Source organism: Drosophila sulfurigaster, chromosome X (genome assembly GCF_023558435.1).
Source record: "Drosophila sulfurigaster albostrigata strain 15112-1811.04 chromosome X, ASM2355843v2, whole genome shotgun sequence".
NCBI lineage: Eukaryota > Metazoa > Arthropoda > Insecta > Diptera > Drosophilidae > Drosophila > Drosophila sulfurigaster.
In genome coordinates this window covers 26,865,034-26,884,878 of record NC_084885.1, presented here as the reverse complement: position 1 = coordinate 26,884,878, position 19,845 = coordinate 26,865,034, and the positions used below count along the sequence as shown (strand labels likewise).

General features: G+C 39.9%; 1 protein-coding gene and 2 long non-coding RNA genes across 4 annotated transcripts in view; 2 read left to right on the top strand and 1 right to left on the bottom strand.

Moving 5' to 3' along the window:
• LOC133848300 (uncharacterized) overlaps window positions 1-19,845 on the top strand; it is a 53,621-nt gene that overhangs the window by 30,128 nt on the left and 3,648 nt on the right. The window contains exon 3 of one of the 2 annotated variants that reach the window (XR_009895248.1): window positions 13,926-13,967. The exons of the other annotated variant lie outside the window; for it this stretch is intronic. This is a non-coding gene — a long non-coding RNA (uncharacterized LOC133848300). Of the gene's footprint in view, window positions 1-13,925; window positions 13,968-19,845 lie in introns of those variants that run through there. 2 annotated transcript variants of the gene reach the window in all.
• The window catches only part of LOC133848295 (microtubule-associated protein futsch), a 52,282-nt gene that overhangs the window by 31,209 nt on the left and 1,228 nt on the right, over window positions 1-19,845 (bottom strand). Inside the window, 4 exon segments of the mRNA XM_062283795.1 lie at window positions 970-1,398; window positions 1,568-4,072; window positions 4,279-4,645; window positions 17,266-17,344. Of these exon segments, the coding sequence (XP_062139779.1) occupies window positions 970-1,398; window positions 1,568-4,072; window positions 4,279-4,645; window positions 17,266-17,322 (3,358 nt within the window). The 5' untranslated portion in view covers window positions 17,323-17,344.
• LOC133848298 (uncharacterized) lies at window positions 4,513-12,655 on the top strand. The gene is made up of 2 exons (XR_009895246.1): window positions 4,513-4,653; window positions 12,135-12,655. It is a non-coding gene; the product is annotated as an uncharacterized LOC133848298 (long non-coding RNA).

The following is a 19,845-nucleotide window of genomic DNA, read 5'->3' as shown; positions in this document are numbered from 1 at the left end:
CGTGTTAGCAGCGATCTGTCAGGTAGGCAGGCAGGCAGTTGGGTTCAATCAGGCAAGCAGGCGTTGTTGCCTTGTTAATTATTGCGCACATATATCCCAAATATTAAGAATTAGTTGGCATTACTTGGGTTACGTTTCGATAGCTTAGTTTGTTATCGATGACATCCCGATAACGGCTGTGTACACCACAAACATTGCAGGCAATAGTATCGGCATACTATTGCAGCAAGATAAGCAAAGAACAATGTTTGTAGTTGGCATGTCCAAGTCCAAGTGTGCTACGTGTTTTTGTGTAAGTAGTATTTACGTGTGTGAGCCTCTGTGTGTGTATTACAGTGTGACCGCTTATGGTATATTATGGCAAATTATGGAACATTTTAAAGTTATATTCAGACGAACAGCATTGGAATTCGATATACAAAACGTTATGTATAAAATTGCGATTAGGAGTATTTAAGAAAAACAGAAAACTGTTAAATTATTATTGCATATTAACATATATTAAACAAAAAAAATCAATCGAAAACTATTTATTTTAACGCTTGCAAAAAAAAAAACAAGTATTGATTAATTTGATGAAAAATCTAACCATAATAAGATTGAAACGGTCAAACAGCGATCACAACTTGCTCTATTTCTGTCTTTCGGTCTGTCGGTGTATGTGTATATGTGAGGCTGTGGTGGTGTCATTAAGGCAATACATAGAACATTTCAAAGTGGTTTCAAATTGTTTTCTTTTTGTTTTTCGGTATACAATAAAGTTTTATTAGCAAAAGTTCCAAAACAAAAAAAAAAATTGATTACGTGTAGTAAAGAATAAAGATATCATACATATATAGTACGTGTGTGTATAAGTTTTTGTGTGTGTGTGTGTGTTTGTGGGTGTGGTAGTAGCAGAGGAAGAAGCAGCAGAACAATACGTGTTGTGCTATTGCATTCTTATTTGTTTTACGGATTTTCATGCCTTACCAGCGGTTTCAGTGCTTGTCACCGCCGTGGCAATAATCTGGCTGGGCTCTGCGCCGTTGTCCTTATCGGACGGACCAAGCTTGTAGTAATTACGGCGCACACAGAGCGCCTCTTTCACGGGCACAGCATTGGTTGGGACGGTTGTTGTTGTGGCATCGTTAGTGCTCAGCTTTGTTTTCGTTAGCAATTCGCTATCAGACGAGTCGTTGTTGGTGTTGTTCTTGTTGTTGTTGTTGTTCTCGTTGAGGTTGTTCTGCGGATTCTTGCTGGTGGTGGTTGTTGTAGTTGTAGTTGTTGTTGTTAGTGTTGGTTCATTGTTGTTGTTGGAGGACTGCTTGTTGTTGTTGTTAATTGTAGGAGAAGTGGGTGGTGGCAAAGAGAATATATCGGCTGGCTTAGTAGTAGCATACGTATACTGTGATTGGTTATCTGAAGGATAATACATTCATATACATAGATTCCATAGATAGATATAAGGTTTACTTTGTTGTTGTTTATCGCTTGTTTATTATTAATTTTTATCATAATATATATAGATGTGTGTGTGTGTATATGTGATTGAGTGTGTGTGCTTTGTTTAGGTGAGACTATTTCGTACCTGTCACTGGCGACGACGTCTCGGGAGTTGCAGCAGCCGGAGCGGGTGTTGGACCCGAACTTGCAGTTGGAGTTGGAGTTGGAGTTAGAGTTGGTGCTTGATTGGTGCTTGGGGTGCTAGGTGCTGCAGGGGCAGCAGCTGTGGGTGTAACTGGCTTATTGAGAGTGGTTGTTGTGGTTGTCGTGGTTGTCGTTGTTGTAGCAGTGCCTGCTTTCGGAGTGGTCGGCGACTTGGGCGAACGCTGCGGCATAAGATCGATTGTTTCGTTAGAACCTTGCACGTTACGTGTCGTCTTCAGCTTGGTAACGACTTGTTTACCCACACTCTTGGTGGTGGTGCTGCTCGAGCTAATCGTGGGCTGACCCACATGTCGCGTCACCGTCGTCGAGCTAATGCGACTCGACTCCGATGGCGCATGACTATCGTGGGATCCCTCACGTCCATCACGCCTGTACGTTCGGTTCGAGCTGATGCTCGAACGCGGTGTCAAGCGCTGATGCTCCGTCGGCTGGCCGCTGTCGCGACGCGGATGCTGCTGATGATGGTGATGATGCTGCGATCCCGTTGACGTGGTGCTCTCCGCCGGCGAGCTGCTGCGCAGGGAGGCGGCAAACGCACGATGTGCGGCATCCACCTCGCGTTCCTTTTGCAATTGACGACGGGTCAACGTGTTGCTAGTTGTTTCTGTCGTGGTGCTGGTGGTGCTGCGACCTGCCGGGGTGCTGCGACTGCCAGCCGGTGTGCTAGGCTTCCGGGGTGGCGATTTGCTCAGCGGTGAGCGAGCTGGTGTGCTGCGCGTTGGCGAACGTGCCGAGGGAAAACCCTGAGTGCTGTAATCGCGACGTGGACTCGATGGTGGTTGCGATTGTTGCAACGGTTGCGAGCGACGCTGCTGCTCGGGCTCAGCCGGGTAATCGTAATCGGGTGCAAGTTGCGTCTCAATCACGTGCTCCGTGTTCGACTTGTGTGTGGCGCTCTGTTTGCGACTCACCGAAGTTGTCGAATGGTGCAACACTTCACCGTCGGGCTGATCGGGACGCGAGCGCACCGATGGGAAGCCATGGGTGCTGTAATCCTCGACGGGAGCACGACGCGGACTTGCCGGCTGCTCCCAACTAGGCGTGGCCTGAATGGGAGCCGGACCCGATCTTGGTCCGGTGAGCGAACCGGGTGACTGATCGTCGCTTATGTATTGCGTTTCAGTGGTGCGCTGTGTTGAGCTACTCTGCTTCACATTGCGACTCTTCTCGGACTTGACCACAATGATCTCCTCACCGCCGTCAGCGGTTGAGGGACGTTGGCTTATGAATTCCTGTGTGGGCTTATTCGATTTTACCGAGGGAAAACCGTGCGTGGAGAAGTCACTCGATGGTGATTGACGCTGCGGGGTTGTCGGACGTTGGCCGGGGAACTCTTGGGTGGGCTTATGAGGCTTCACCGAGGGAAAACCCTGGGTGCCAAAGTCCTGACGTCCCGGCGAGGGTGCCTTCAACTTTTGCGGCTGCGATTGCGATGTTGGATTGCGATCGTCGTACTCCTCGATGGTCTCGGAAGTGGTCTCTGTGGAGAAGCGACGGCTCGACTTCTTCACCGACGAATATGTCTCCTGTTTGACCAGCTCTTCGGCATCCACAGGACGACGCACAGTGTTCACATGATCCACAACATCACGTGGCTGCGACTGCGTTGTCGTATGACGCTGTTGCTGCTGCTGGTTTTGCTTATTATGGGTCTGGGTTTGAGTTTGGGTTTGGGTTTGGGTCTGATGCTGCTGCTGTTGTTGATGGCGCACTGAATCAGTGGCGGAGTTCACTTGCTCCGTCTCGTAGCGCTTGTTCTTGACAATGGTGCCATCGGGCAGCCGCTTAACGGTCGTAATCATTTTGACATTGGGCTTGGGATACTCCACGGTATTGGAGATGATCTCACCGGGCTGAGACATCAAATGCTGCACATGACGTTGATACTCGGGGGATGCCTTGTCCATGTCCACATACCGTTTGTTCTCCTCGTAATGCTGTTGGGTCTCAACGTTCCGAGTGCTGTTCGATTGCTCGCGACTTTCCGAGAAACGTTCCTCGCGCTGACGCTGCTCCTGGAAACGTTGCTCCTCGCGTTGACGTTGCTCCTGGAAACGTTGTTCCTGGAAACGTTGCTCCTCGCGCTGCTGTTGCTGCTCGAGTTGATCGCGTTGTTGTTGCTGGCGATTGGTCGCCTGAGAGTCGAGCAGATAACGCGGCTTGCCCGCTGGCTCATCGTCATACTCCACGGTCGAGGAGGATGAGACAAACTTGGAGCTCGACGAGGTGGATGTCGAGCTCATTTTCATTTCGGTGCGTCCGCTGGCCTCATCGCCAAAGACGACCTTCTCCTGCAGATGGGTGTTGGAGCTTTCGGCGGCCTGTTTCACATAGTTCTTGTCATCGCCCTGATGCGAGGCACTTGAGCGCTGCTCGTTGCGACCTTTGAACTCCGCAATGCCGCCACCATTGAGCTTCTCAACACCTGAGTGGGGAATGGTGGTCGTGGTTTGTTGGTAGAGGGGTGGTAGTAGTAGTAAGGTTGATTGGTTGGTTGGTGGTTGGGCACGGCACAGAGACATACGAACAGAAAACAGATAAAGTAGGGAGACTTGGAGACAGAACCAAAAAAACAACACACAAAGGAAAAAAAAAAGACAACCACAAAGATTCAACCATTTGCAAACTTACCATCTGTTTTGGCCAAAGTCTCCGTGCGATAGGCACGTCCATCGGGACTAACCTCCGACGATGTCTGGACATCCCAGCCGGTGGTATTCGGTTGAGTGAGCGTCATCGAATGGAACTTCAGCTCATGCGTTGGACTCATCGAGTCGCGCACCTCCTTCGACTTGAGACTCTGGAAATTCTGATCGAGCAACGCATCGCCATGACTGGTGACCAAGGGATCCTTGCCACCGTAGCCGGTTAGGGTATTGCCATTGGGTTCCGACATGTCCGTTTCGTGACGATACAAATTCCTCAGACGCGATTCACGCAACTTGTACAGATGCGATCGGATTTGCTGCTTGCGTTCGGAATCCTCCGATTGCTGCCACTGCAAATGTTTGTACAAATATGTCACATTTAATTCAAGTCAAGTGAAAATATGGAGCACATGTTGATTTGGTTTATTTGGTGACTGCTCGACATGTCCTTGGGCTAATTGAACCGGCTCAATGCCCACGCGTTAATGTTGCTGTTGTTGTTTCGCTCGCATTGAAACAAAACGCGCCTTTTATGGACGCGAACGCAAACACGAACTCAAAAGTCGACGCCTCACACTGGCCGCCAATTAGCCGACACTAGACGCCATAAACAACAATAACGAGAAACCGATAGAGAGAGAGAGAGATCTCAGTTTTGATCTTGGGAGAACAACGAAACTTGCCAATAACCCGATTGAGTCAGCAATTGCAACTGGCTATCGATTGAGCTTAGAACTGCTCCCACAAGAGCTTCTATTCAAATCAGCATCAAAATTAACATTAACATTAACATTACACATCAGCATCCACCCACTGAATCTGACTTTCTCTGTCAAGCGTAAATCCCGTAACAACGACTTGACTTGAGATGTTGTCAACGCAAAAATTGTGTGTAATTTTCTGTGTTATCTAACAAAACTTAGAACCTATCTAATCTGCAATTTTATAGAATTGAATTAGAAAAAAAGCTGCATTATTATTATTCTTAAATTCCACTTGACCCCAATTTACTTCACTCCAATTTGTCAACTACAGTTCCTGAGTTACTTTATGATATCATAAAAATAATTGAAAAAGCTGGAAACAATTGTTTTGCTCCCAACTGAATATTTAAATCTGCTCTCAATTATAATCAATTCTCTAGCTTTATTTATTTCATTTTTACACATTTATTTATTTATTCTCACTTTAATTATTTGTCACAGCAGTCTACCTACTTAAATTCCAAAAATAATGTTTTTGACACTCATCACGCATATTTCTATAGAACTGAAAACTTTAATGGTAATTTTATTGCATTGTTGTGAATCACTTGTGGAAACTGTTTTTGGAAATACAATATTTCGGAATACTCAGGAATGTCCTAATCAACACAAATTGTATTTTTATAAAAATTTGTCAAGCTCATCTAATGTTTATCGCTGGGGTATCAGCTGGGCCCCGGTCTATCAGCTATACGACTATAATGTCTATATAGTATATATGGCTGTGTGTTGATTTTGGTAGTCGTTGTGTGAGGCGAGTTATCAGAATTAGAAAACAACGCTAATGACGCTTGATTTATAAATAACAAAGAAAAAATTGCAACAATTTTGATGACAGATAAGTTTGATGAGCGGACAGAATGAGCGATTGCATAGCGCTGAGAATTTGGCGAGTTTTAAAGGGAAAGAAATAGAGTTGAAAGTACAAGATCGAGTATGACATAAATCCTAAAAGAACAAAATGGGAAATTCCATAAAGAAATCGCATATCATATCATATATTTACGTATTTGTTGACATCATTGTAATCGCAAAATTTATTTTAGACTTTACAATAATTAAAAAAATACGCTTGAGCAAAAGAATTTCTCACTTGGACGAAATGTTGTGTTGTATTGAAAATGCTGTCAAAACAGATTTTTGTTAATAATCGACAGGTTTCGACTGCGGTGATCGGCGAGGGGTGACGACGGTCGATCAACAAAATAGTAGAAAAAAAAAATTATCGTTTGGCAAACAAATTTAGTAAAGTTGTTGTTTGTGCTCAAAATGCGGTGATATCACCGCCACCTCTAGTCGAAGTCGTAGTCGAAGTCGCAAGCGGAAAACATTTGTATTAACAACAATAATAATAACAACGGCAACGGCAACGGCAACGTCAACGTCAACAACAAGCTGGCAGACAAGCAGAAGAACAAGAACAATAACAATAATGAAATTGGCAAATGCTTTGTTAACTGTTTTAAATTTAGACGCTTATACTGCGCTGCGAAAAGTGCCAGCAAAACTTTACCTAAGACTTCCATCAATCATTAGACAATTCCATAATTTAAATACTATACTTCTTCTACACTTTCCCAACTTCAGGTTGCGAATTTATCAATCGATCTTTTAAGAATACTATATGCCTTATCCGACTGTCATTAGTTCAAAACTTCATGATGCAATCGAATATACAAATTTATTAAAATGACTTGAGGAAACTTCAGTAATCTCACAGTGAAATTATCATTATTCCAAATGAGATAAATGATTGCTGTGCTGTTCAAGTCTGTTGCCATATAAGGTTAGACTTGCTGTCGTCATCTTATGCTAATTTAATGTGAAAACAACTGGAAACATCTTACGAAAGAGAAATACAACAACTCATTTGAAAGCTTTTTAGAATTCGCTTTCATTTGCCATTTCGATGGGTTTCGTAGAACTGCACTAAAATTATTATTGTGATTAAATGATGGTTTAAATTTCGAACAACTTCTATGAAATCATTTGAATAATGTGAAGTTTTTATGAATGGAAAACTTTATCAATACTCGTATATCACACAATTCTATACAACTTTTGAATTAAGATAAAGTAGTGGCTGACTAAAGAAGATGCTTCATTGAACAGTTTTTAGCAGTGTCATTAATTTTTGGGCCTTACAACTATCTTAACTCATTCATTTTCATTGGAAAATGCGTCATGCTGCATGACAAAAATGGAACCCTTGGAACCCCATCATCAATAACATCTTTCTCCTCATTTAAATAACAGCTGACGTGAGTTGATCTCTAAACAAAAGGAAGACACACTCAGCTTTTTTTATAGCTTTTATTGGCCGAATTCAAGCCAAAAAAAAGCAGGGCAAATGGGCAAAAAGAGCTGGCAGAATGAAAGAAACAAAATCAAATCAGATCGAAGCGTAGCGAAAGCTTTCACTGCAAATCAACTCAATAGATGGTTGATAATAATAATAAAAAAAATAAATAAATAAATAACAAAAAAGGCAACTTAAAAGCTGCAAAAAGAAAAGAAACAGATGGTGGAGTTGAGTCTATGTGAGAAACATCAACACCAACAACAATAACAATAACAATAATAACACAACAGGAACAGGTCGCGTGGCAGCAGCCGCGCAGTCGCCAACGATGGCAACGCCGCTGCCGCAGCCGCAGTTGGCGTCTACGTCGACGTCTAGACGCTGAGCAGGCGTCTTGCAAATGCCGACGATGCCGTAAATGACGTAATTTCTAAAAAGCGACCCATGATAACCAGTTGAAGTCGTCGTCGTCGTCGTCGTCGTCGCACCTCCGCTGCTGCCAGCGGCAACCTGTTGACGCTGACGCCGACGTCGACTGCAGTCGATGCGACTGCGGCTGCTGCCGCTATCCCCACCCCTCCTCTTCTACACCTTCGCTCATCCTCTTGGCGACGTCTGATGATGACGTGACGTGCGAGATTTTGTTGATGCGAGACTGCCGCGACTGCTGATAAATTATTATATGTATATATATTTTTTTTCTTTTCTTTTTATTTATTGTATTTTTTTTTGTGTGCTGGGCTGAGCTGAGCTCTCGTGTCAGCTTCGGAGGTCAACAAAATTTTTTCGTGTATGTTGTCTATGGCTTTTGTTGCCCCTTGATGTTGGCAAAAATCTTTTTGTGATTGAAATTAAAATTTATTAAAATTTAATTGAGTCAAATCGGCAAAACGCGAATGTCACAAACGCACACGAAACACGCTAAGACAAAACCGCATTAAAAAAAACACAAATAAACAAAACAAAAAAAAAAAACAAATGGCAAAAGGAAGTGAAAGCGATTCCCCTCGACTTCCCCCTACGATGATGTCAACCCCTCAACACAATAGATAGATTAGAGAAGGGGCGAGCGGGAATTATAAATTAAATTGAATTTTGTTATAGATTATGATCTGTGAATATATTAACGAACGGGATAATTTATTTCCTAGAGATAGATTAGATTCGAGATTGTAAATAAAGTAATTATCCATTCGATTTTTTATTAGATTATAGCAAAAATATACTTTTCTATCACAATCTCATACATATCTACTATCTTCATATTCCCACAAGTGCTCAAGTTCCATTGGTAATTAATTTATTTCCATATTTCTATAACATTTTCATTGCATTGATTCATGCTTTTGCATTTAAATCTTTGCCTTGCAATTGGCATGCACTGCATCTCACGTATGAAAAATAAATCTGCTTCGATTGCATTCAGAAGAAGATTAAATATATCATGCAAGATAGCTCTCGATCTGACATCTCAAATCCTAAATCGATAAGCAGGTATCGCGATACTTTTTATCGCGACTGTCACGTTAAGCGACGACGGCAGCGCCACCTGTTGAATGCGGCGCGCACCATTGCGTAAAGCAGGCAGCCGACCATCTGCCATCTGGCGACCAACAAACAAACGACAACAAGCCACTGACAACTGCCATTTGACATTGACAATCAGTTCAATTCGTTGAGGAAATTGTTTGCACTTTGCTGTTAATTGCTCGGCTTCAATTTTTGTTGCTGTTGCTTTTCTGTTTCGTTTCGTTTTTTTTTTTTGGCGTCAGTCGTTATTTATAACTATTTCAATTTCATTTCAATTCTGCTCTCTGTTCTATTCGGTTGCATGCATATTAAAGTGGGCGACCTAATTGCGAGCTGAGAATTGCGATGCCAATTCGCCATTTTGCCAATTTGCCGCTGTCGCTGCCACTTTGCTATTTTTGTGAATTCGCCGCGAATTGTGTCATTCTTCGCTGCTGACTGCTGACTGCGACGCTGACAGCGGTGACTTTGTTTAGCACCTGCGAAGCCGAAATTGAAACCGAAACCGAAAACTATTCAAAAATTTCGCATATTCTTAATTTACACCATACCCTGTAATCTGAGGTGGCAAGTGTTGGGTATTTGCTTGTTAGTTAAAATTACCTGTTTTCTTTCTTGATTCGATTTCTTTTACTTTGAGTATTATTAAATTATTTTTTATTTATTTATTATATTGAATCAAGTATTAAATACTAAATTTAATTTACAGAAAAGAAAGTGCTAGCTCATCTTTTATTATATGAATTCTAAGACATATTACATCTTACAACACATCAATATTCATCACTTTAGATCAAAAAGGTGAATGATTTCCAATTGTTAACTTGACTTGAAGCGTAATTGGCAGTCGATCAATGAACTGATCTTTGAAGATAAGCGATCTTCAAACATGTGTAAAATGAATTGTAAATTAGCAAATTGCGACTTGTCTAGAGGGTATCGTCTAGTCTTTCTCACACCTTTTCCCACTCACTCTTTCTCTCTCTCCCTCTCTTTCTGTTGTTTTCGTTTTTGTTCTTCTTGTAAGTTTCTGTACTTACTCGAGTTCTGTTTTGTTTTCAGTTTCAGTTGTCGTCAGATGCCGTTGTTTTTTTTGGGATCTGACATTGCTCAGGTGAATAAAACATGCGGTGTCTGTTCTTGAAATGTGGAGCGCTTTCGAGGCCTCAACACCGTGCATATTAATCAGCAAGAATTGTATATAGTAAGATTGTATATGTGTGTGTGTGTGTGTATGCATTACTCGTAGTATTGTTGTATGTGGGACTCTTAAAACGAGTCCAAGTTGCAGAGAGACAAACTGAAGATTATGTCTTGGACACCGTGCAATGTGTTTTTTTGCGTGGGAAACTTTGTCAACTTTGATCGATGTCGTGTTGTCGCCAGTCGAGTCGAAAGCTGCAACTTCGATATTCACTCGATTTGGGTTAACGGTGACATCTTGTCAAACTGAACTGAACTGTAGAAAAACCATCCCGGTAACAAAAAAAAAACTATTTCTCACGCCCCACTGTATAAGAATCGAAATATATCAAAGAAGTTACAGCTGCAACTTGCAATAAATCATATCGAAATACTTAAGAGAGGGATTTTGGATTTAAAAAATAAAGTTTTCATTTTTCTTAAAAGTGGAACTTTACAATATCGAACTTTAAAGTTCTCGCATGCATAGTAAAAAGAATTAAAATATATCAAAGAACTTACAACTGCAATTTGCAATAAATCATATCGAAATACTTAAAAGAGGGATTCTTAAATTTCGATTTTAAAAACAAAGCTCTCTCTTTGTAAAAAAGGGATGCTTCACAATTTTGTAAAGTTCCCATATGTCTAGTAAAAGCTTAGTTCGCAAATTTGTAGAATAGAATGATTTAATCTATCCTTAAAACGAACAACTTTTCATTGCTCTTAACTTTCTATCACATTTATATTTAGTCGAACTTTTGCAGCGAACTGTACGAAAGATTCTAGTATTGCATTGTTAATGTCTGTCATTAAAACTAGTCGAACATTCGCTCAAACTGTGAGCTTCGAGACTTTCAATTATTCCGAATCGAAGTGAATCGTATAATTTATGCCCATTGTTAGGTATAGTCAAAGTTGTGTGACTGATTTGTTCTATATAATAATATTCTAGAGTGGTGGGTGTCAGAAACATACGATACGCAGCCCTAGGCTCCTTTTTTATTACTACACTAATAATTATTATACAGTAGATATTGAAATTTCATTTCATGAATCGCTGACCGATTTCGATCTTAATTTCTTTTGGCTATGAGATCGTTGAGCACTGAGTGGACAAGGCCAACAAGTGCCTGGGGAACAGGTTCCATTGTAATTAGATTCATTTTTTTTTTTTTTTTTTTGAGATTAGCATAGCAAACCGTTGGCAATCAACGAACACCCCCGCGCATCGCTCTTCGCTCGATCGTCGCAGAATAGAAAAGTTTCAAGTTGAAGATCTTGATAAAAATTATGACAACATGCGATAGACGAAAGAGTTCTAAATTGAAAAATCTTGAATGTTATGCAAAATGTAATAAGCTAGTGATATTCACTGGAAGATATCAACTTTACGCTATTCACTTTACGATATTCACTTTACGGTATTTGCTTTACGCTATTCGCACTGCGATATTCGCAGAATAAAAAAGTTTCAAGTTGAAGATCTTGATAAAAATTATGACAACATGCGTTAGACGAAAGAGTTCTAAATTGAAAAATCTTGAATGTTATGCAAAATGTAATAAGCTAGTGATATTCACTGGAAGATATCAACTTTACGCTATTCACTTTACGATATTCACTTTACGGTATTTGCTTTACGCTATTCGCACTGCGATATTCGTTATAATTTTTGTAATCATATCTTAAGTAGCTGGCCCCCAAGATAAGGTTCTTTTGTTTGTTTACAAGTTGGCGGGTCGATCGCTGTCAGCGACGTCAACGTCAACTTCAACGGCGACGTCGACGTCGACGTCGACGCCAACGCCAACGTTGCTGACTAACTGTGAGTTATGCAAAAACCAAAACAAAAGCAACAACAAAAAAAAAACACGTCGCCGCCCCGTTAACCAAACAAACTTGCAAATTATTTTTTTTTTTTTTGCTGCTGCTACCAAAGTGTGAAAGTTATTAGCGATAAATGGGAATGTGAGCGAATGTGTGTGTGTGTGTGAGAGAGTTGAGAAAAATGCGAAAAAAAATGAGAAAATGAAATTACCTTCGTAGCGTATAACAAAGCTAATCACAGTGGCTCCTCCAAGCAAGAAAAAAAATGACAGAAGCACGCAGCAGGCAGGTAAAAAGATATTTCGGATTTTATTTCGATGTTGATTTCGTTATTTTTATTTATTTTTTTTTTTTATATGGTTTGTTGTTACACCGGCAAACACACAAGAGAGAGAGTGAGAGAGAGAGAAATAAAACACTTGGTTAGGTGTGACTAATCCTGTCGCCGATTTCTTCTTCTTCTTCTGCTTCTTCTTCTTTTCGGCTGCTGGGCTCGGCTTAAGCTGCTCTTTGTATGTGTGTGTTTGTACGGAGTTAATAAATCAAATGTCGCTTGCGAGAGTTGCCAAAAAAAAATAAATAAATACGAGAAAAAAAATTTGCGCTGCTGTGCTGTGTGTTTGCTGTTGTTGGGAGTTGTATTCGTTTTGTATTTTTGTCAAGCGATTGTTGAACTTGTTGTTTTTATTTTGTTATTTTTTGTTTTACACCGAGCGTCGAGCACGTTGCAATCGATCGAGCACCAAAATCAGACTGAAGTTGCCTCATTCAGAATCAAAGCCGCGTAAAGTGGACGGCGGCCCAAGCCGGCCGAAGCTTAGACACAGCGCAGCTGATGACGACAGCGCAGCAAGCAGCAAAGATATGACCGAATACGACAACAACAGACGGGCAAGAGCAGCAGCCGCGACTGCGGCTGCGGCAGCGGCAGCGAAGATGACAGCGACAGTGCTATGCGTGTTTGGTGTGCGAGTGTGAGAGACAGCGCTGCTGCTGCTGCTGCTGCTGCTGCTTTGGCTTCGACTTCGACTTCGACTGCCACCTTGACTTCAGTGTGCGTGCTAGTATGAGTGTGTGTGTGAGTGTAAGGTGCCCACTATCAGTGCAGCGGCCGCTTCCAGCTTTGCTGTCTTTTTGTTTTTGTGATTCTTCTGTATGAATGTGTGTGTGTGTGTGTGCGCGAAAACAAAAGCAAATAGCGGCGGCTTAAAGCAACAAACACACACAACTCTAATTTTGCAAAGCTCTTGACTTTGCTTTGCCTAGGCAAAGACAACACTACAATAACAATAACAATAACAACAACAAGGGCGACTAACGGCTGTGAGATTATTAGAAGTTTGTTTTGATTGTTTTGCCTACGATCGATCATATTGCCATTTCCATAAAGCTCGCTGCTTGAATTGAACGTACAGAAGAAGTTGGAGACGGGGGCAAAGCAAAGGAAATGATGCTGCTAAAATGCAAAATGCAGTTTTGAGGTTAAGCTGATTTGCGCTGCAAATTTGACAAGTCGATCATATTAATTATTTGTCGTATTTATTTAGAACTCAATATTTTTTATTGATTCTTCGTTATATTTATTTAAAATTGAATTTCTTTAATGTCATCATTGAATTCTAATAAAGTTTGAGGTTAGGATTATTTAGCTAAAGAAAAGTAGAAGATAGGATATAGGTAATTTGAGGTTAGATTCGATCATTTAACAGGCAATCAGTTGTACACAAAATAGTAATAATGCAATTTGAGGTTATGTTTATGCAAAAGTTGCAGCAAAGCTGAATTTGTGTTTATAGAACTTGCTATAAACAAGCTGTAATGTAGGCTCAAATTATTGTTTTCAATTTAAGAGTCGTAATTAAAGCTAGGCTCGAGTTATAAGGAAATCGAACCAGCTTAATTTCATACTGAAATTCTCAGAACTAACGCAGTTTATCGTTCTTTTCAGATCCTCCACTCAACTGTTATTGAAAGTGTATACAAAATTCGAATATAATTCGCAGTAGTTTCTATTATTTACAGTTGGAAACTGGCTAATGATGCGACGACTTCAATTTGCATAAGGTAGGCACTTCTCTCATAATAATAATATCGCCTGTGGGACATACAAACTAATCGATCGTGTCCAAATGGAAATGCTAATATACGGTTTTCAAGGTGGGGAGAGGGGAGTTAAAAAATGGTTGAAATAACATTTGAGCAAACGTGCTCAAGTGTCCAGTTGATCGGTTGGGGAATTGACCCATTCCACTGAGGGGCTAACGAAGCGTAGCGCCAGACAAAAAAAAAATATCCGAAAAAAAATGCAGTATACGATACACATTTCGTATGTATATAAATCATTCGATTGGCATGCGTGTATTGAACATGTTTCGGTGGGTGTTTTATTTGTATTTGTTTTTTATTATTATTATTATTATTATTTGTAATTTTTTACTGTGGCAATTTCAATTTCAATACGAATCGCCATTGAAACGGACGCCCACAATGAACGAAGACGCGTCAACTCAAACACAGCGAAGGTGAATTACTCATCGCAGACGCTGCGCAGACGTCGTGGCTAGACGCTCGTCGATAAGCGATAGACGATAGACGATGGACGACAAACGATAGATTCGATAGACAAGAACGTGACTAGTCTCTTGTCGTTGTTTGCTACACTTGGCCAGCTGCCCATAGAGTTGGTCAGCAGAGAGATAGACAGACAAACAGACGGACGGACAGACAGACGGACAGACGGACGGGCAGACAGACAACTAGCCAGCTCAGACATATGGCCATAGCGGGTGTCTCTGTGTGCCAATTTGGCGCAGGTTTTACGCTGTTGTTGCGTTTTTATTGATTTATTTAGCAGTTTGCAGCCGCAGCAGCAGCAGCAGCTGCCCACGCGACGCTTGCTACAAATCATGGCCAAGAGACTGGCAAACTGGCAATTGTAAAACAACAACAACAACAAGAACAAAAAAGCGGCCAACGCGCCAGCGCCAAAGCAGCCTCAAAGTTGCCAATTGCCACTGGAAACTCGCTGCAACTTTGGCTTGGGAATCAAGCAGCTTCCACCACAGACTCAGACTCCGACTCAGACTCCGACTATGACTTCGACTTCGACTTCGATTCCAACTCCGACTTCGAGTCGCGGTCTCAGACTCCAATCGCAGTCTCAGCTGTGGCGTCATCGCTGCTCTGCAGAGTTATGTAGCTGCATACACTTTAAAAAAATGAGTAGTATAATCTATAATTTTGCTGGCTGTCAGTGCTGTTATTTAGTATACACAATATACTGAAAATAGAAACACTTTTATTATTTTATTTTATTTTATTTGACTTTATTTTATTTTATTTTATTTTATTATTAATTATTTTTATATATGAGTCAAAGTCCCCAATAGTTGCTGATACTCTGGATAATTAGGACTTTTCCTTTAGCATAAGTATTTTATATTATGTTCATATTTTATATATATTATATTTTATAGTGCTTATAATAATGATTCCAACAGCTTATTTTACATATTGTACCTATATCATTTGCTTTTACCTAAAGTCTACTGAATTCTCCCTAAAAAGTGATCTTAGTGCAACTTTTTAAGTAGTAGGCAGTAGTCTTTAACTTTAGATATATGTAAGTAAATTATAAAGGTATACATATATGAAAAATAGTCGAACTAACACAACTTTTTCAGTAGGCTTTAACTTTAGGTATAATTAAACTGTTTTAGTGCAATTTTTGGGGAGCATTCAGTAGACATATAGACAAATAGAGAATCTCTCAACACTCTAAAAATGGGTCGCTTTCGTATTCGTTTTCGTTTCGCTCAGTGTAGTTTGGGGGTAACTTGATTTGCAGCGTCGGTCAGGCGAGTTCAAAAAATTGATTCATGGCGCATGAGTCATCGAAGCTGAGCTACTTTATCAGGAGACCAGCAGCCCAAATGGTCAAGCTCTCGCTCTCGCTCTCTCTCTCTCTCTCTATCACACTCATTTGCTCTCACAAGAGCGTAAAAATGAGAGCGAGGCGTCGCTGTTGGCGCAAGCGTTGCTGCCTTCGTCTGCGCCAGCGTCGACGTCGACGTTAACGTCGCAGTCTGCGGCTGCGTGGGTCGAAGCGACGTCTGCTGCTATTTTTGTACAATTTGTGTATTTATTATTAACATTATTAATAAAGATGTTGTTGTTTGTTGCTATTGTGGTATTGTGCTATTGTTGCTGCTCGTTCATCATTTGGCCAAGTTAAGAGACGACGAAACGTCGTCGTCGTCATCGTCGTCATCGCTTTTCCATTGATTTTTTTAACGACATTTTAACGATAATTGTAAAGCCGTCTAAGCCAAGTCAGCTAACGCGGCCCACACAAACTCAGAGCCAGAGCTGAGCGAGAGACCAAGCCAACCCCATAAATGACCCAATTTGGTCAGGTTGAACTGGGTAATGACTGACTGACTGACTGTCTGACTAACTAACTGACTGCTGGACTAACTGGCAACTGGCAACTGGCAACTCAGATGAACATATATGTGAATCTCTGGCTGCTTCTCGAAGCGGCGAATGTCGCGTCTTTAAAGGCAATGACTGACGCATCCACATCCAGCAAGCCAATGAACTTGCAACAGGTGATGCAACAACGCAACCAACTGAGATACAGAGAGCGAAAAGCAGGAGATGAGAGAGAGATGAATGATGGTGTTTGTTATTTTATTTATATTTTCACTATACCTTAATTGTGATAAATTCTTTCAAATTAGAATTGAATTTAGTTTGCGATGTCTTACAACATTTTAGAGATAGTACTTAAAACATAATAAAAGTAAATTCAAATACTAATACTAGGCAATATTTTGCAAAGGCAAAGAAAACTTTGACTAAACAACAAATCGAAGCAAGCTAAAATTCCTTTAGCCGAATCTTATGATGGTGATAATAAGAATTATAACTTATAAGATTGATTACAAAGTTTCATAGCTTTAAGTCTTACACTCTCTGAGATTGAGTTGATTCTGCTTGTGGACGGACGGACAGACGGATTTTTTGGTAATGAGCTCACTCATAATATAAGTTTAATAAGTTCTGAACTGAATTTTTATACCCGAGCTTATTAAATAGACCAATGAAATGAAAGAAAAACAATTTAAGTAAATATTCTTAGAAATAAATGTAATTACCAAAAAAATGAAAAATTTATTTAATTAATTCTTTTTGCTTTACTATTTGAGACTTGGTTTTTAAACTACTTTGACATTGATTTCCTTCGTCGCCCAAACTAAATAATTGAATGACAAAGAACTAGACAACTACATAAATAGGTAATTGAATTCAAAATATTATGAAATAGATATAAGCATTGAAATACTGCTCAAACACTTACCATTTTCCTGAGCAACTCCTCGTTTTGTATGGCACCCAAATCGCATTCTAATTCCATGGCCAACTAAAGTTGCACTCTGCTCCTGCAAAAAGGAAAAGCGATTCATTCAACATGCCGCAAAGCTGCATAATATCGAAATGAAAATGTCAGTTGAAGGCGGCATTCGGCAGCCAGCTGATGATGCAATCCACTTGCCTATACCCTATAAATGCAAACTGCCAACGGGTATGCTACAAAATTGAAAGAATCCAACTTGCACACCAAAAAATCATCATTTATACTTAGCATTCCATTTATTATCGTATTAAAATATGAATAACAAATGCTTCAATCATTTTGCATTATCAAATGTGTCAGGCAGATGCAAAACTTATAAAAATCTAGTACAACCATTTGACAATTACATTTAAATTTAACTAAAAATTGTAATACATTCCAATTCTTATTTTTCTACAATTAAATACATATTTTGGTATATATTAAATGAAATTAGAATAAAAATAATAAAAATTTGAGTAAATTTTTGGAAATACAGAAATTGAATATTATAATTTCAGTTTCAGTGAAATTGGAGAATATTGCTTAATATAATCTTTGTAGATTACTGTGATAAATATAAATTTAAGGTCTAGCTCGAATTTGATTTAATTTACCAATATAGGTACAGACGAAAAACATGAAATGGAAAAGTGTACATAAAGTCTTATTACAAAAAAATATTTAAGAGCATCTTCGAACTCTGTGGTAATCAACAAGTAATTCAACAAGTAAGAAAGCTACAGTCGAGTGTGCTCGACTCTGAGATACCCGCTACCCATTTTGAATAAAAGCAAAACGGTGCGGTATTATTCTTAAAATTAATATACCGCAAAGGTAGATACCATTGATAAAGTACTACATTCAAAATGCACCATAGCCCTATGTACTAAGATCCGAAAGAAGTTTTAAAATAACTTTTCATATTTTATCTGATTCGATTCGTAACTCTAGCTTCGAATTCTCTATACAAATTCTGGAGTATTGAAATATTTCAATTGTATAATAATTTATTAGAGGGTATCTACTGGTCGATCTCTTCTGTGTGTGTGTGTGTTTGTGTGTGTGCTGCCAATACAAATGCGAATGCATTTTTCATTTTGATTCATTTTCTGTTTTCGTTACTGTTGATGTTGACGTTGTTGCTGTTGTTGTTGCGGTTTGTCGAAGTGAAGCACATTTGCTCAATTCGTACGTAGATAGATTCGTTAATATTATTTTCAATTTATCATGATTTGTGTGTGTTTTGAGCATTTTTTTATTGCACTCCGACGACGCGACGCGACGCGACACAACGAGGAGAACCAGATACCCCGAAAGTGTTCAAGTCTCTCTAAAGCAACAAGGCAGAAGGCAGTAAAACATCATCAAGTCCCCAAGCGCCCAAGTGTCTCTCTCTCTCTGTCTCTCTCTGTCTCTCTCTCTGTCTCCCCCAAAAACAAGTTGTGACATTTCCCCCCTAAATGGTTAAAATAAAACATTGCAAATGGCAATACAATGTTTATTTGTTGCTGTTGCTGTTGTTATTGTAATTGCAATTGTTGCTTGTTGCTGCTCATTGGATTGACTGCTGTGATTAGTTACTGTGGCCGCCAGCGTCGCATTTTGGCTTCAGTTTTGGTTAACATCAAACGCTGTTCGGTCAAACGGCAATTGGCAATTGGAATCCACAGCACGTTCTCAGCGTCAGCCCGGAGACGGAGACTAAAACCGAGACTGAGACTGAGACTGCGATCAGACCGGACAAAGTCAACGACTGAGATTGTTGAGAACGAAGCGGAGGGGAGGCGAGGAATGAGGGGCGTTCGGCGGCCAAAAGCCAAACAAGTTCAAAACCGCAATTGGGCAAATAGGCTGATGATTGTCAGGCAGTCATTTAGTGGGCCAGTCAGCCAGTCAGGTGGAGCAGTCAGTTAGTCGATCAGTCAGTCAGTTGATCAGTTGATCAGTCAGTTCGTCAGTTAGTCACTCAGGCTGAACTTGAAGACCACAATGCCAGTGCAGCATTGTTGCAAGCCCTTTAAAGGTCACGCCACAAGTGGAGCAATACCACCAAAAGTGCCTAAGATAGCTAATCCATCAATATAAAACTTAAATTCAAATTAAATTTAAGTATATGGTTAAGTTATTGGCGGAATTTGGGATACTAGCGTAAATTGAAACAATTTTAAACATAAGTAAAGGTTATTCCTGTAGCTCTGGACTAGCACTACATTTAGAGTTAAGATTGGTCTGAGGAACTTTTTCTGTCTTACGATAAAATATATAAATTTATTTCATTCATTTTTTGGTTTCCATACGAATTCGTTTATTTTTATAATAATCTTAAACCAAAAAAGTAATTCCAAAATCATTCTTTACTCTAAGTAAAGCGTTTGTCAAGAAGTGTTTAATTCAACTTTACTTTACCCATGACCATATATACATATATATATATATATATATATATATATAGAACAGTTTATCTTGATAAAGTTATTTATAGACAATATGAGATTAAAGGATTATATATTCACTTAAGGAATTTCTACATCATTGATATGA